This window comes from Leucoraja erinacea, chromosome 6, assembly GCF_028641065.1.
Source record: "Leucoraja erinacea ecotype New England chromosome 6, Leri_hhj_1, whole genome shotgun sequence".
NCBI lineage: Eukaryota > Metazoa > Chordata > Chondrichthyes > Rajiformes > Rajidae > Leucoraja > Leucoraja erinaceus.
In genome coordinates this window covers 87,383,415-87,398,648 of record NC_073382.1, presented here as the reverse complement: position 1 = coordinate 87,398,648, position 15,234 = coordinate 87,383,415, and the positions used below count along the sequence as shown (strand labels likewise).

Here is a 15,234-nt window from a genome sequence, read left to right as displayed (position 1 = left end):
CAGCATCTATGGAGCGAAGGAAATAGGTGACGTTTCGGGACGAAACGTCACCTATTTCCTTCGCTCCATAGATGCTGCTGCACCCGTTGAGTTTCTCCAGCATTTTTGTGTACCTTCGATCTTCCAGCATCTGCAGTTCCTTCTTGAACACACGATAGTTGTAAGGTGGGCTGGATGAAGACAAAGGAAGCCTTTGAGGCCCTTTTCAGAAGTCTTTCTTTGCTTATATAGACAATGGATAATGTGAATGAATGAATGAATGAATGAATTAGTTTACTGGCCAAGTATTCACATACAAGGAATTTGCCTTGGTGCTCCACCCGCACATGACAACGACATACAGTGCGTTAGGAATGACACATAAAACATTCATAATAAACATGAATAGGTGCAGGAGTGGGCCATCCGGCTCTTTGAACAAGCACTGCCATTCACTGTGATCATCCACAATCAGTACCCCGTTCCTGCCTTCTCCCCATATCAGTAGACAATAGGTGCTGGAGTAGGCCTTTCGAGCCAGCACCGCCATTCAATGTGATCATGGCTGATCATCACCAATCAGTACCCCGTTCCTGCCTTCTCCCCATATCCCCTGACTCTGCTATCTTTAAGAGCTCTATCTAACTCTCTCTTAAAAGCATCCAGAGAATTGGCCTCCACTGCCCTCTGAGGCAGGGAATTCCACAGATTCACAACTCTCTGGGTGAAAAAGGTTTTCCTCATCTCTGTTCTAAATGGCTCACCCCTTATTCTTAAACGGTGGCCCTGGTTCTGGACTCCCCCAACATTGGGAACATCCCTTGACTCCGCAATCTTTAAGAGCTCTATCTAACTCTCTTGAAAGCATCCAGAGAATCGGCCTCCACTGCCTTCTGAGGCAGAGAATTCCACACTCACAACTCTGGTTGAAAAGGTTTTTCCTCATCTCCGTTCAAAATGGCCGACCCCTTATTCTTAAACAGATCAGACATTTTGGAAAACAAATTCTGGTCAGTCTGTAGAAGGGTCTCGAGTTGAAATGTTGAGTCTCCATGTTCTCCAGAGATGCTGCCTGTCCCGTAGTTACTCCAGCACTCTGTGTCCTTTCATCATGCTGTTTATGTGAATAGCATTAAAAAAACAAGCCTTTGCATAATATCTTGGTAGACATGACACTAACAAACCAATACCAATATCCAATGTATTTTTTTGTGATGGTACGCACCTATACAGCTTATCAGCACCTTTGAAAAATTAAACATAATGACTTTGTTTTCTGGTCAGGTAACACATATATTTATTAAAGGTACATACCGGCAACTTTTTCTTTACAAGATGGAATAGGTGACGTTTTTGGGTCGTTTTTGGGTCGAGACCCTTCTTCAAACTGATGTGGGGGGGGCGAGATGAAGAAAGGAAGAGGCGGAGACAGTGGGCTGTGGGAGAGCTGGGAAGGGGAGGGGAAAGAGGGAGCAAGCAGGGACTACCTGAAATTGGAGAAGTCAATGTTCATACCGCTGGGGTGTAAACTGCCCAAGCAAAATATGAGGTGCTGCTCCTCCAATTTGCGGTGGGACTCACTCTGGTCATGGAGGAGGCCCAGGACAGAAAGGTCGGATTGGGAATGGGAGGGGGAGTTGAAGTGCTGAGCCACCGGGAGATCAGGTTGGTTATTGCGGACTGGGCAAAGCGATCGGCGAGCCTGCCTGCGCTTGGTCTCACTGATTTGACACCGCTGTTCCAGGCTCTGCTCTATGATCTTTGGTTCCAGGTGTCAACTTCTCTACATCGGTGAGACCAAGCGCAGGCTCAGCGATCGCTTCACCCAACTCCTCCGCTCAGTTTGCAATAACCAACCTGACCATCAGTCTGAAGAAGGGTCTCGACCCGAAAAGTCGCCTATTCCCTCTCTCCATAGATGCTGCCTCACCCGCTGAGTTTCTCCAGCATTTTTGTTAACCTTCATTTTTTCCAGCATCAGCGGTTCTTTCTTAAACACTGGCTTCATAAATATCATTTTGCATCCCTCACTGTTCCTGACTTTTTCTGTAGGGCAGCAAAATAAAATGTATATTTATGTGTTACTAAACTAAGTGGGACCCATTGGGTCCCATGTTCACACGGGAGGGCTGGTCACCCAACGTAATATTCCACCTCTCCACCAATTCCAATATTGGCCAGTGTGGAGAGGGGGCTTCCTGGAGCGCTAGTATGGGTTTGTGGGCTGAAGGGACTAGTTTCCAGAGGGCTAGTATGGACATTGTGGGCCAAATGGATTCTTGGGGTGGCAGCTCAGTCACTCAAGCCTGATGTGTTGGCAGCTCACTCACAGCTGGTGGCCTGGCAGTTGACTCGCGGCTATTCCTTGAAATTCCATTTCAAGCAGGGTGCAAGGCCACCAAATTCAGGTGCAGTTTCCTACCACTTCAAGCAGGGTGCAAGTCCACCAAACTCAAGTGCAGTGTCATACCACTTCAAGCAGGGTGCAAGGCCACCAAATGCAAGTGCAGTTTCATGCCATTTCATGCAGAGTGCAAGGCCACCAAATTCAAATGCAGTTTCTTACCATTTCATGCAGAGTGCAAGGCCACCAAATTCAAATGCAGTTTCTTACCATTTCATGCAGAGTGCAAGGCCACCAAATTCAAATGCAGTTTCTTACCATTTCATGCAGAGTGCAAGGCCACCACATTCAAATGCAGTTTCATATCATTTCAAGCAGGGTGAGACCACCATAAAACCAAACAAAACACCACATAAACAGTTCAGCAGACATTCAGTGTGTTCTGTTGATTCGCAGCTCAGTCATGACCTCTCCCTCCCCCATCTTGCAGTGACTGAGTCACACCCACACTTCTGGGTTTTATAATCCCTCCCCCTCCCATCGGAAGGGGCATGGCCTTCATGGCACGATTGACAGGAGAGAGATTCTCAACATTTTTTAAACACTAATAACACTTATTTTTCACTGATGGGAATAATCCTCTGCACCTGATGAGCGGAGGGGGACTGAGTAAGATGGCCATAAAGCACAGCCGTAAGTGGTAGCGTTTTATCTAAAATCAACATACAGTACAAACAGGAAGTTATCAAGTTTCCACCACCAACAGCCATTTGCAGTGCTTCACTTCAAACCAACCACCACCGACAGCCATTTGCAGTACTTCACTTCAAACCAACGACATTTTAATTTGCAAACCACATTAAGGGCACTAAAGGTCAGTAAAATCACACTCACAGTTTAGTAAAAATGTGTTCAGTGTTATTCACAGCTCAGACTGAGAGACGTGACCCTCGCTCCCCAATCTTGCAGAGATGGGGAAGGGGCGTGGGCCTTCAGGAGAGAGAATCTCAACATTTTTTAAACACTAATAACTTTTATTTTTCATCGATGGGAAAAATCCACGTGCTGCACAGCGGAGGGGTAAGATGGCAAAAATCACAGCCGTAAGTGGTGTTTTTTCTACAATCAATATACAGAACAGGAAGTGGTCAAGATCAGACTTTTAGTAATATAAAGTTCCTCCTCTCTAATTCCATTCAACGCTGCAACGGCTGCCCCGCCAACAGTCCGTCTTCCCTTCCGTCTCTGTTTTACAGTATGTGCTAAATGTGTTATATAGCTTGTTTTATATGGTGTGGGGAGGGATGGTGGAGGAAACCTTTTTTAAAATTCTCTTACCTCAACAGAAATGCGATTTCTTTTCCATATCGTATCTCCGTCCACACTGTGGCCTGATGTTGAAGAGTTGCGGGACTCTGCTGGAGACCGACTTCAGGAGCTCCAACCGCGGGGACTCACCATCGTGTAGCTGCCGATCACTTTGCCAGGGATCGACCTCGGAAACTCCGACCGCGCGGGAGCCTTCCAGAAGTGGAGCTCACGGTGTCTGGTTAGAGAAACCAACTTCGGGAGCTCCAAGCCGCAGGAGTTTCGATCGCCCCAACGCGGGAGTTTCGATTGCCCCAACGCGGGAGTTTCGACCGCACAAACGCGGGAGTTTCGATCACCCCGATGTGGGATCTTCCCTCGTCCCGACCGCAGGAGAAAATGAGGGAAGACTGGACTTTATTGCCTTCCATCATATTGAGGAACGTGAGGAATCTGCTGGGGTGGATGTATATGTTCACTCTTGTGTACTTGTATGTCTTGTTGGTTTTCTTTAGTATGGCTCTATGGTAATACGAATATCACTGTACCTTAATTGGTACACATGGCAATAATAGACCTTTGAAACCTTCAACTGTTACAAGACACAAAATGTTGGACCTGAAACATCACTTATCCATGTTCTCCACAGATGCTGCCAGACCCAATGAGATTTTTTTGTAATCCAGTGTCAAGTGGGGGTACTGTAAGGCTCGGTGCTGGGATCGCAGCTATTTACAATATACATTAATGACTTAGACGAAGGGATTAAGAGTAACATTAGCAAATTTGCAGATGACGCAAAGCTTGGTGGCAGTGTAAACTGTGAGGAGGATGCAGGGTGACTGGGACAGGTTGGGGGAGTGGGCAGATGCAGTTTAATGTGGAAAAATGTGAGGCTATCCACTTTGGTGGCAAGGATCAGGAAGGCAGATTATTATCTGAATGGTGTCAAGTTGGGAAGAGGGGAAGTCCAACGGATATTTAGGCACTGCCCTGAGCTGGTTCGTTTCCTACCTCAAAAATAAGAGTTTCTCTACTAACATAGGCAATTCTTTCTCTTCCCAAGCTAGCCTTTTCTGCGAGGTGCCACAAGGCTCCATCCTTGATGGGCTTGTCCCCCCCCCACTATATCAAAATTCTTCTAACCCACCATTCTGCCTCCAGGTCCCTCAGGTCCACGTTTTTATTATTTTATTATTTAATAAAAACGTCCGCGTTTTTATTATTTTTTGTCTATGTTTCTATGTAGCTTTTGTTATTTTTTGTTGGGGTGTGTGTGTGTGGGGGTAACTTTTAAATCTCTCCCTGCACGGGAGACCCGACCTTTTCTTGTCGGGTCTCCGTTGTCGTTGGGGCTGCAACGAGGAGCGGCCTCCAACAGGAGAAGACCGGGGGCTCTGGTGCCGACTACTCACCTCACCGTCGCGGAGCTGGCAGAGTCCGGAGCGGTGGTGGAGCGCTGCTGCTGCTGCGGCCCGACCTCCAGAGATTCGGAGGCTGCAACTGCGGGTCTGGCGGACGGCGGCACCGGGAGCCCGCGGGTCCCTGGAGGGAGACCGCTTTTCAGGGCTCTCGCAACGGCGACTTCTCCCGCCCGAGATGCGGGGTTGAAGAGCTCCTGGAGCGGGGCCTGACATCACCGCCCCGCGCGGCTTGGAATGGCTGCGGGACTCTGCGAGCGCACGCCGGGGGCTCCAACACCAAGACCCGGTGTGCGACCTCGCACCATCCGGCGTGGCTTTAATGGCCGTGGGACACTCTCCATCGCCAGCCAGGGGCTTTGACTTTGACTCTGACATCGGGGGGGGGGGGGGGGGGGGAGTGCAGTGGAGAGATAAGTTTGTTTGGCCTTCCATCACAGCGATGTGATGGATGTTTATTTAAATTATGTTGTGTCTTGGGTCTATTTGTTTGTAATGTATGACTGCAGAAACGGCATTTCGTTTGGACCTCAAAGGGTCCAAATGACAATTAAATTGAATCTTGAATCTTGATCTTGAATCAGGTCAGCCAACTTGGGGCTACTGACTATCCCACGGTCTAGGTTTAAGCTCAGGGGTGACCGCGCTTTTGCTGTGGACTGTGGAAAAGCATCCCTCTTCTCATCAGAACTGCCCCCTCCCTTGACTCTAAATCGAGGCTCAAAACCTATTTCTACTCCCTAGTGTTTTTGAGGCCCTCTGAGGGTGCGTTGTAAACAGTTTATGTATGTATTGTTAGGTCTGTGTACCATTGTATGTAGCACATTAGTATCTGCTCTGATGTACAGCACTTGGGTCAACGTGAGTTGTTTTTAAATGTGCTATACAAATAAAATTGATTGGTTGATTGATAAATGTGGAGTTAATCACTGGTGGCAAGAACAGGAAGGTAGATTATTATCTGAATGGTGTCAAGTTGGGAAAAGGGGAAGTACAAGATTTAGGCATTAAAAAACTGAAATAGGCAGGCAAAAACGCATAATAAAATTACAAAAAAGGCACGAAAAAGGCATTTATTGACAAAAAAAAAGCATAAAAGGGCAAGTAATTCCCACCAAAATATGGTTAAAAATGATAATATAAAGGTATACTACATTTCCTGGTTGCACATAATTACTATCATTTTTTTCATATTATCTGGTGTTAAACAATGCCGAGTGTCAGACAAAGTATGCTTCATTTGTGGAAAACTTCTTTCTACCTCAGCTGAGGTCACTGGTGCATACCTGAAACAAGCTACAGACTCCATATTGATGTCGATACCTTGTACATCACAACCACCTTTGAGAACTTTATTGATGTTTTGTATTTCTTCAAGATCCTTGTTACCTGAAATCACTCTCTCACATTTTTCTTGTATGTCTTTACCTACGCCGTCAGGAACTTTACGGAGATCGTCAGTTACTTCGTTGAAAACTTGCAAGTTGTTCGTTAATGTTTCGCCACGTTTCTCAAGGGAAGCGATAGCTTGTGGGAAGTTTGCAAAATTGGAAGCAAGAAACAGAAGATCACGGTGGAGGGACTGGTTCTGCATGATTTCACTGACGATCCTGACAGCAGCAGATTCTTCTTCTTCAAAACAGTTCACGATTTCTTTTATCGTTTCAAAATGTGCAGCAAAGTAGTGTACAGCAGAGAGCCATGTACCCCACCTAGTCAAAGCGGCCTGAGGAGGTAGCGGAATCTCGGGTGCCTTTTCCTTGAACAACTGCACACGTGACGGTGCTTTGAGGAAGATTTTCTTGGCGTTGGAAACCAGGCGATCAACATTTGGAAACAAGCTGCGTATGTGCTCTGCAATTTCATGGAGTCCTTGAGCCAAGCATGTCAAATGCAACATTTTGGGGAATAAAACTTTAAGAGCACAAGCAGCGCTTTTCATGTATGGAGCTGCATTAGTCACAAACAGAAGAACATTCTCGTGTTTTATACCTTCTGGCCAAAGTACAGTAAGTGCAGATGTAAACAACTGAGCAATAGTTGAGCTGTTTGTCTTCTCCAATACTTCCGAAGTCAACAAATACTCCTGTGATGGTTGACCAGCCTCCAGTGTACCGATGACCACATTAGCAACATATCTCCCCACAGCATCGATTGTCTCGTCTATCGAGATCCATATTTTGTTGCATGCAACTTTGTCTCTGATTTTCTGCACGACAATGTCAAAGTTGCTGTCAACATATTTTTTCCATAATAATGACTCGCTCGGTATAGGTTGCTCCGTGTATTTCTCCAAAAAACCTCGGAGAGATTTGTTTTCCAATTTCCCCAGTGGAATTCCAGCATCAATGAATGCCTTGCAGAGATATCTCGGAAACTCAGATTTGCGACTGGAGCCAGCAGTAGAGCCAGTAGTAGAGCCAGTAGTGAGGACACCAGCTTGCATATTTCCAGCCTTCATTTTCTCTAATGCCGCCTTGTGTTTAGCTGTCTGTAAATGGTGGGAGACAAAATATCTCTTCACATGACACACTGTTTTCGCACAAGGTTTGCAAAACAGCATGCCATCGTCTGCGGACAATATATCGCTCCCATACAATATCACCAAATTGTTCAGTTTTTGACAAAGCGTTAGCTTGACTTTAGGCGTCTTGCCTCCAGCACGGGTAGATCTTGGGTGGTGCCCCCGGTTTTGCCCCTGTGGTGTAAGTTATGATGAATAAGTGCTATGTTAACACGTTACATCAGTCTATGAAAGTCAGCATGCAGGTACAGCAGGCAGTGAAGAAAGCGAATGGCATGTTGGCCTTGATCACAAGAGGAATCGAATATAGGAGCAAAGAGGTTCTTCTGCAGTTGTACATGGCCCTAGTGAGACCACACCTGGAGTATTGTGTGCAGTTTTGGTCCCCAAATATGAGGAAGGACATTTTTGCTATTGAGGGAGCCCAGCGTAGGTTTACAAGGTTAATTCCCAGGATGGCGGGACTGTCATATGCTGAGAGAATGGAGCAGCTGGGCTTGTACACTCTGGAGTTTAGAAATATGAGATGGGATCTCATTGAAACTTGTTAAGGGCTTGGACACGCTAGAGGCAGGAAACATGTTCCCGATGTTGGGGGAGTCCAGAACCAGGGTCCAGTTTAAGAATAAGGAGTAAGCCATTTAGAACGGAGACGAGGAAACACTTTTTCTCACAGAGAGTGGTGAGTCTGTGGAATTCTCTGCTCAGTGGAGTTAGGTTCTCTAGATGCTTTCAAGAGAGAACTAGATAGGGCTCTTAAAAATAGCGGAGTCAGGGGATATGAGAAGGCAGGAACGGGGTACTGATTGGGGATGATCAGCCATGATCACATTGAATGGCGGTGCTGGCTCCAAGGGCCAAATAGCCTACTCCTGCACCTACTATCTATTGTCTCAGTGATGTATATTGAGACAATGAGCTGAGTCTGTATTGACTGAATCTTGTGAGCATCTTTGGAATGTGATTAAGTGACACACAATATAAAGCACCGTGCAAACCTTTGTTCATTAAGGTGGTGGCGCGTACTTGACTGTGGTATCCCCGTCATTTCTGCCGGCTGATGATCAGTAAAGCTTGAGTTGGTCCACCTCACGTTTTTGCGAGTTGTCCGTTTATTAAGAAGTGAATCTTATCATACACGCGTTCCGCTAAAATCGATTCCGCGGATTTCCACGCACTCCACCATCGGGGCAGCGGCTCACCGTCTCATGGAAAGCCATTTGTAGCGGAGATTTAGGCTTTTTTTAAACGAATTTTAAATTTGCGGAGAAATCTCATGCCTGTGTTAATGTGTTGGCGCCGAACCGGTGGGCCGAAGGAAGGGCCTCCTGTTTCCGCGCCGTATCTCTAAGCTAAACTAGTGTGTGAACGGGCTATCGCTGGTCGGCACGGACTTGAGTGATCTCCTCATTCAAAGACATCAAACAAGACAAGCCCACCATCTCCTGTTGGCTCAGGACGGGAGAGTCCACACTGTGACTGGTGTCCTGGTGGCAGCAATGGTGCGTCAGCTCCCTCCGTCTCTCTCGCACGCATGCGGGCGAGTACACACGCACGCACGTACACACGTACACACGCATACTGAGGCTCTCTCCCACACACACACCTACGCAGAGTGAAGCTCTCTCCGTGCACACACACACACACACATGGTGGGGGCTGGAAGCATTGGCCCAGAGAGCTGGTGAAGGGAGCAGCGCAGTGAGCAGATAGTACACAGGGTGGTACCAACCGTGGACACTTTACCCGGGCCACTGGGGTCAGGCTTGATGTCTGTGGGCGGTGCTCTGCTCGGCGCTGGCTTCTTCGTTCTGCGGGACCGGCGCTTCGTCTTCTTCTGACCAAGGGGGAAACAAATTCCCGCCATTATTTATAGAGCAGGACGCTCCCTCCCTCCTCACCACCCCCCCCCTCCCTCAAACCTCCCCCCCCCACCAACCCCCCCCCCCTCCCCCACCCCCTCCACCCCCTCCCTCAAACCCCCCCCACCACCCCTCCCTCTCCCTCCTCACTACCCTCCCCCTCACCACCGTCCCCCCCCCCCTCCTCACCACCCCCTCCCCCCTCCCGCCCTCACTACCGTTCCCCCTCACCACCCCTCCTCCTCCTTCCTCACCACCCCCTCCCCTCCCTCAAACCCCCCTCCTCTCTCTCACCACCCCTCCCCCTCCCCCCTCACCACCCCTCCCCCCCCCTCCTCCCCACCCCCCCCCCCCTCCCCCCACACACACAAACGCGTGCGCACCCACCTTAGGTCCATCCAGTGACTTTGTGCCTTGTGGCTCGACCTTTACTTCCTTCTTCAGAGGTCGGGGAGGGAAGGAGACAGAAGTGAACACACAGGCCCCCCTCACACCAGTCCACCCCCACCTCCGCCCACCCCTTCGGTCCCGGTGGGAGGGGCGGCGCTTTCTGCAAGGAAAGTCCCGCTAGTTCCAACGTCGAACTTGTTAAAATGGGTGTCACTAGTTTAGTTTAGAGATACAGCGCGGAAACAGGCCCTTCGGCCCACCGAGTCCGCGCCGACCAGCGGTCCCCGCACACTAACGCCATCCTACACACACTAGGGACAATTTTTCTACATTTACCAGGCCAATTAACCTACACACCCGCACGTCTTTGGAGTGCGGGAGGAAACCGGAGCACCCGGAGAAAACCCACGCAGGTCACGGGGATAATGTGCAAACTCCGTACAGGCAGCACCAAAGCGTGGACGCATTGGTGATCATTTTCCAATGTTCTATTGACTCAGGATCAGTTCCTGTGGGTTGGAGGGGAGTTAATGTTAACCCACTTTTTTAAGAAAGGCGGGAGAGAGGGAATTATAGACAAGTTAGCCTGACATCGGTGGTGGGGAAGATGCTGGAGTCAATTATAAAAGATGAAATAGCCGCACATTCGGAGAGCACTGGGCAGATGCATGGCAGATGCAGTTTAATGTGGATAAATGTGAGGTTGGTAGCACTTTGGTAGCAAAAACAGGAAGGTAGATTACTATCTAAATGGTGTCGTTGGGAAAAAGGGAAGTACAACGGGATCTGGGGGGCCTTGTTAATCAGTCAACGAAAGTAAGCATGCAGGTACAGCAGGCAGTGAAGAAAGCGAATGGCATGTTGGCCTTTATAACAAGGGGAATCGAATATAGGAGCAAAGAGGTCCTTCTGCAATTGTACAGAGCCCTAGTGAGACCACACCTGGAGTATTGTGTGCCGGATTGGCCTCCAAATTTGAGAAAGGACATTCTTGGACACGCTAGAGGCAGGAAACACGTTCCCAATGTTGGGGAAGTCCAGGACCAGGGGCCACAGTTTAAGAACAAGGGGTAAGCCATTTAGGACGGAGATGAGGAAACACTTTTACACACAGAGAGTTGTGAGTCTGTGGAATTCTCTGCCTTAGAGGACGGTGGAGGCCGGTTCACTAGATACTTTCAAGAGAGAGCTAGGTAGGGCTCTTGTAGACAGCGGAGTCAGGGGATATGGGGAGAAGGCAGGAACGGGGTACTGATTGGGGATGATAAGCCATGATCACATTGAATGGCGGTGCTGGCTCGAAGGGCCGAATGGCCTACTCCTGCACCTATTGTCTATTGAACCTGGGTTTATGGGGAGAAGGCAGGAGAATGGGATTAGGAGGCAGAGATCAGCCATGATTGAATGGCGGGGTGGATGTGATGGGCCGAATGACCTAATTCTATCCCTATAACGTGAATGTGACCTAGTGATCTCCCGGGTCGACAACAAGGGCCGCACGGTGGCTTTGTAGGTTAATTGGCTTTGGTCAAAATTGTAAATTGTCCCCCAGTGTGTGTAGGATAGTGTTAGTGTGCAGGGATCACTGGTCGGTGCGGGCTCGGAGGGCCGAAGGGAGAGGGAGGAGTGAGGGGCGGCGAAGGAGAGGGGGGGGGGGGGGGGGGGGGGGGCGACGGGAAGGTGGGGTGGGTTGGCATCCGTCCTCACCAGTTTGTGGCACACACCATTGTTCACATGTCCACCTCATCGCTCTGTGGAGGGCACAGGGAGAGGGGGGGAGAGAGAGAGTGGGGGGGGGGAGGGAGGGGGGAGGGGGCGAGAGGGAGGATGCAGGGAGGAGAGCGGGAGGGTGGGGTGGGGGGTGGGGGGGGGGGGGGGGAGCGGGTTTGCATCCGTCCTCACCAGCTTGTGGCACCGCCGTCGATGACACGTCCACCTCCTGCCGTTCCTACCGTTCCTGCCGACACAGGCCCGGCACTCACCGCAGTCGCTCGGCACGGCACAGGCCGAACACTCGCCGCAGCCAAAACGCTGCCAGCAACAACACCACGGGGAGGGAGACAGGGGAGGGGGGCTTCAGTTAGTGCACCGCCGAGAAACCAACTCACACAGAGAGAGGGAGAGGGAGAAAGTGAGACACACACAGACAGAGAGAGAGAGACACACACACACACAGGGAGAGAGAGGGAGAGACAGAGAAGATAGAGAGATCGATAGAGAAAGAGAAACAGATACACACACAGACAGATAGTGAGAAACACAGAGACAGAGGTACAAATATAGAAACATAGAAATTAGGTGCAGGAGTAGGCCATTCAGCCCTTCGAGCCTGCACCGCCATTCAATATGATCATGGCTGATCATCCAACTCAGTATCCCGTACCTGCCTTCTCTCCATACCCCCTGATCCCTTTAGCCACAAGGGCCACATCTAACTCCCTCTTAAATATAGCCAATGAACTGTGGCCTCAACTACCTTCTGCGGCAGAGGATTCCACAGATTCACCACTCTCTGTGTGAAAAATGTTTTCCTCATCTCGGTCTTAAAAGATTTCCCCTTTATCCTTAAACTGTGACCCCTTGTTCTGGACTTCCCCAACATCGGGAACAATCTTCCTGCATCTAGCCTGTCCAACCCCTTAAGAATTTTGTAAGTTTCTATAAGATCCCCCCTCAATCTTCTATCAAAATTCTAGCGAGTACAAGCCGAGTCTATCCAGTCTTTCTTCATATGAAAGTCCTGACACCCCAGGAATCAGTCTGGTGAGCCTTCTCTGTACTCCCTCTATGGCAAGAATGTCCTTCCTCAGATTAGGAGACCAAAACTGTACGCAATACTCCAGGTGTGGTCTCATCAAGACCCTGTACAACTGCAGTAGAACCTCCCTGCTCCTATACTCAAATATAGAGACAAACAGGCAGAGAAAAATAGAGGCAAACGGAGAGAGGGAGAGACAGAGAGAGATCGAGAGATAGTGAGAAAGAGAGAGAGGCACACAGAAGTGATAGACAGAGTGAGGGAAAAAGAGAGATAGAGAGGGAGATGGAGAGAAAGAGAGAGGATAGTGAGAGACAGACAGAATGCTGCTGTAACTCAGCGGGACTGGCAGTATCTCTGGAGAGAAGGAATGGGTGACGTTTCGCCACTACCCGTCTCTCTCTCTCTCACACACACTCACTGTCTCTCTCCCATCCTCTCTCTCTCAACCACCCCCCCACTCTCTCCCACACACACACAGAATGGAGTTCCCTCCTCTTACCTTGTAGTAGTTGAGCTTTCTCCCGCGCTCCCGACGTTTTGCTGAGGTGGGGGAGACGAAGGGACGGGGGGGGGGGAGAGAGGGAAGTAAGAAAAAACATAGAGTGAGAGAGGGAGAGAATCGATCTATCTCTGCAGATTCACCACCCTCTGGCTAAAGAGATTCCTCCTCAACTCCTTGCCAAAGGAACATCCTTTAATTCTGAGGCTGTGTCCTCTGGTCCTAGACTCTCCCACTAGTGGAAACATCCACTCCATCCAGGCCTTTCACTGTTTGCCGATTTTCAACGGCATCACGGTGGCGCAGCGGTAGAGTTGCTGCCTCACAGCGCCAGAGACCCGGGTTCGATCCAGACCATGTGTGTGTGTGTGTGTGTGTGTGTGTGGGGGATAGGCGGTTTCCTCCCACACTCCAAAAACGTGCAGGTTTGTAGGTTAATTGGCTTGGTGTAAATGTAAAATTGTCCCTAGTGTGTGTAGGGTAGTGTTAGTGTGCGGGGATCGCTGATCATCGCAGACTCGGTGGGCCGAAGGGCCTGTTCCTGCACTGTATCTCCAAATGTAAACTAAATTAAACTTGTAAATGAAGCTTTTGGGATCCTGCACCAGCACTCCCAAGTCCCTTCACCCCACCGAGTCCCTGCCGACCAGCGATAGCCCGCACACTAACACTGCCCGACGCACACTCGGGGACAATCTTTACATTGACACCAGGCCAATTATCCTACAAAACCCGCACGTCTTTGGAGTGTGGGCGGAAACGGAAGATCTTGGAGGAAACCCCACGCAGGTCACGGGAAGAACGTGCAAACTCCGTACAGACAGCGCCTGTTGTCAGGTCTGGCGCTGTGAGGCAGCAAAGCTAGCGCAGTGTGTGAGTGTACACTTTGTTACACTGTGTGACAGGTTGGGGGGGGGGGGGGGGGGGTTGTACTCACCTCTACACTCCGCACAGTAGAACTTTATGTTTCTCTTTCCGGGACTGAACAGAACGCCCGGAACCCACTGTTGACAACCTTCACAGCAACTGCACCACGCAGCGGAGGAGGGGAGGAGAGAGAGGGGATAGAGAAAGAAGGGGGGGAGAGAGAAGGGGAGAGAGAGAGAGGGAGAGGGAGAGAGGAGAGAGAGAGAGAGAGAGACAGAGAGAGACAGAGAGAGAGGGGGAGAGAGAGGGGGGGAGAGAGAGGGAGAGAGAGAGGGAGGGGAGAGAGAGAGAGGGGGAGAGAGACAGAGAGAGAGAGAGAGAGAGAGAGGGGGAGAGAGAGAGGGGAGAGACAGAGAGAGGGGGAGAGACAGAGAGAGGGGGAGAGAGACAGAGAGAGGGGGAGAGAGAGGGTGAGGAGAGAAAGAGAGGGTGAGAGAGAGAGAGAGGGGGAGAGAGAGAGAGAGAACGAGAGAGAGAGAAAGGGGGAGAGAAACAGGGAGAGGGGGAGAGACAGAAAAAGACAGAGAGGATGAGAGAGGAGAAAATTTAGTTTAGTTTAGTTTATTGTCACGTGCACTGAGGTACAGTCAAAAGTTGTTTTGCTGCGTGCTATCCACTGCGTGGAAAGACAGTACATGATTACAATCGAGCTGTCCACAGTGTACTGGCACAGGGTAAAGGGAATAACGTTTAGTGGAAGATTAAGTCCGATTAAAGATAGTCCGAGGGTCTCTAATGAGGTAGATGGGAGTTCAGGACCGCTCTCTAGTTGGTGAGAGGACGGTTCAGTTGCGTGATAACAGCCGGGAAGAAACTGTCCCTGAATCTGGAGGTGTGTGTGCGTTTTCACACTTCTGTACCTCTTGCCCAATGGGAGAGGGGAGAAGAGGGAGTGGCCGGGGGTGAGGCTGGCCCTTGATTATGCTGCTGGCCTTGTCCCCTCTCTCCCCCCTCTCACTCTGCAGGGGGTAGAGAAGGGTGTGCGTGTGTGTGTATCTCACTACCCCCCTCTTTCTCACCCCCGACCTCCAGATGGGACATGTTGGCCGGTGTGAGCAAGTTGGGCCGTAGGGCCTGTTTCCACGCTGTAAGACTCTGTGACTCATTCCCCAAATCAAGAGACCAAAACTGCACACAATACTCCAGGTGCGGTCTCACCACAGGGTCAGAGTGACACAGTGTGGAAACAGGCCCTTCGTCCCAACATGCCTCATCTACA

The 15,234-nt window shown here is 49.9% G+C and overlaps 1 protein-coding gene across 1 annotated transcript; it reads right to left on the bottom strand.

Annotated features, from left to right (window-relative positions):
• Nucleotides 1–6,109: 6,109 nt before the first annotated feature.
• Nucleotides 6,110–14,110, bottom strand: LOC129698403 (uncharacterized). The gene is made up of 6 exons (XM_055637550.1): nucleotides 14,026–14,110; nucleotides 13,089–13,129; nucleotides 11,731–11,859; nucleotides 9,826–9,876; nucleotides 9,309–9,413; nucleotides 6,110–7,543 (listed from the first exon to the last, which is right to left on the bottom strand). Exon 6 carries the CDS (start codon nucleotides 7,511–7,513, stop codon nucleotides 6,203–6,205), a length of 1,311 nt encoding a protein of 436 aa, XP_055493525.1. The 5' UTR covers nucleotides 7,514–7,543; nucleotides 9,309–9,413; nucleotides 9,826–9,876; nucleotides 11,731–11,859; nucleotides 13,089–13,129; nucleotides 14,026–14,110; the 3' UTR covers nucleotides 6,110–6,202.
• Nucleotides 14,111–15,234: the final 1,124 nt, after the last annotated feature.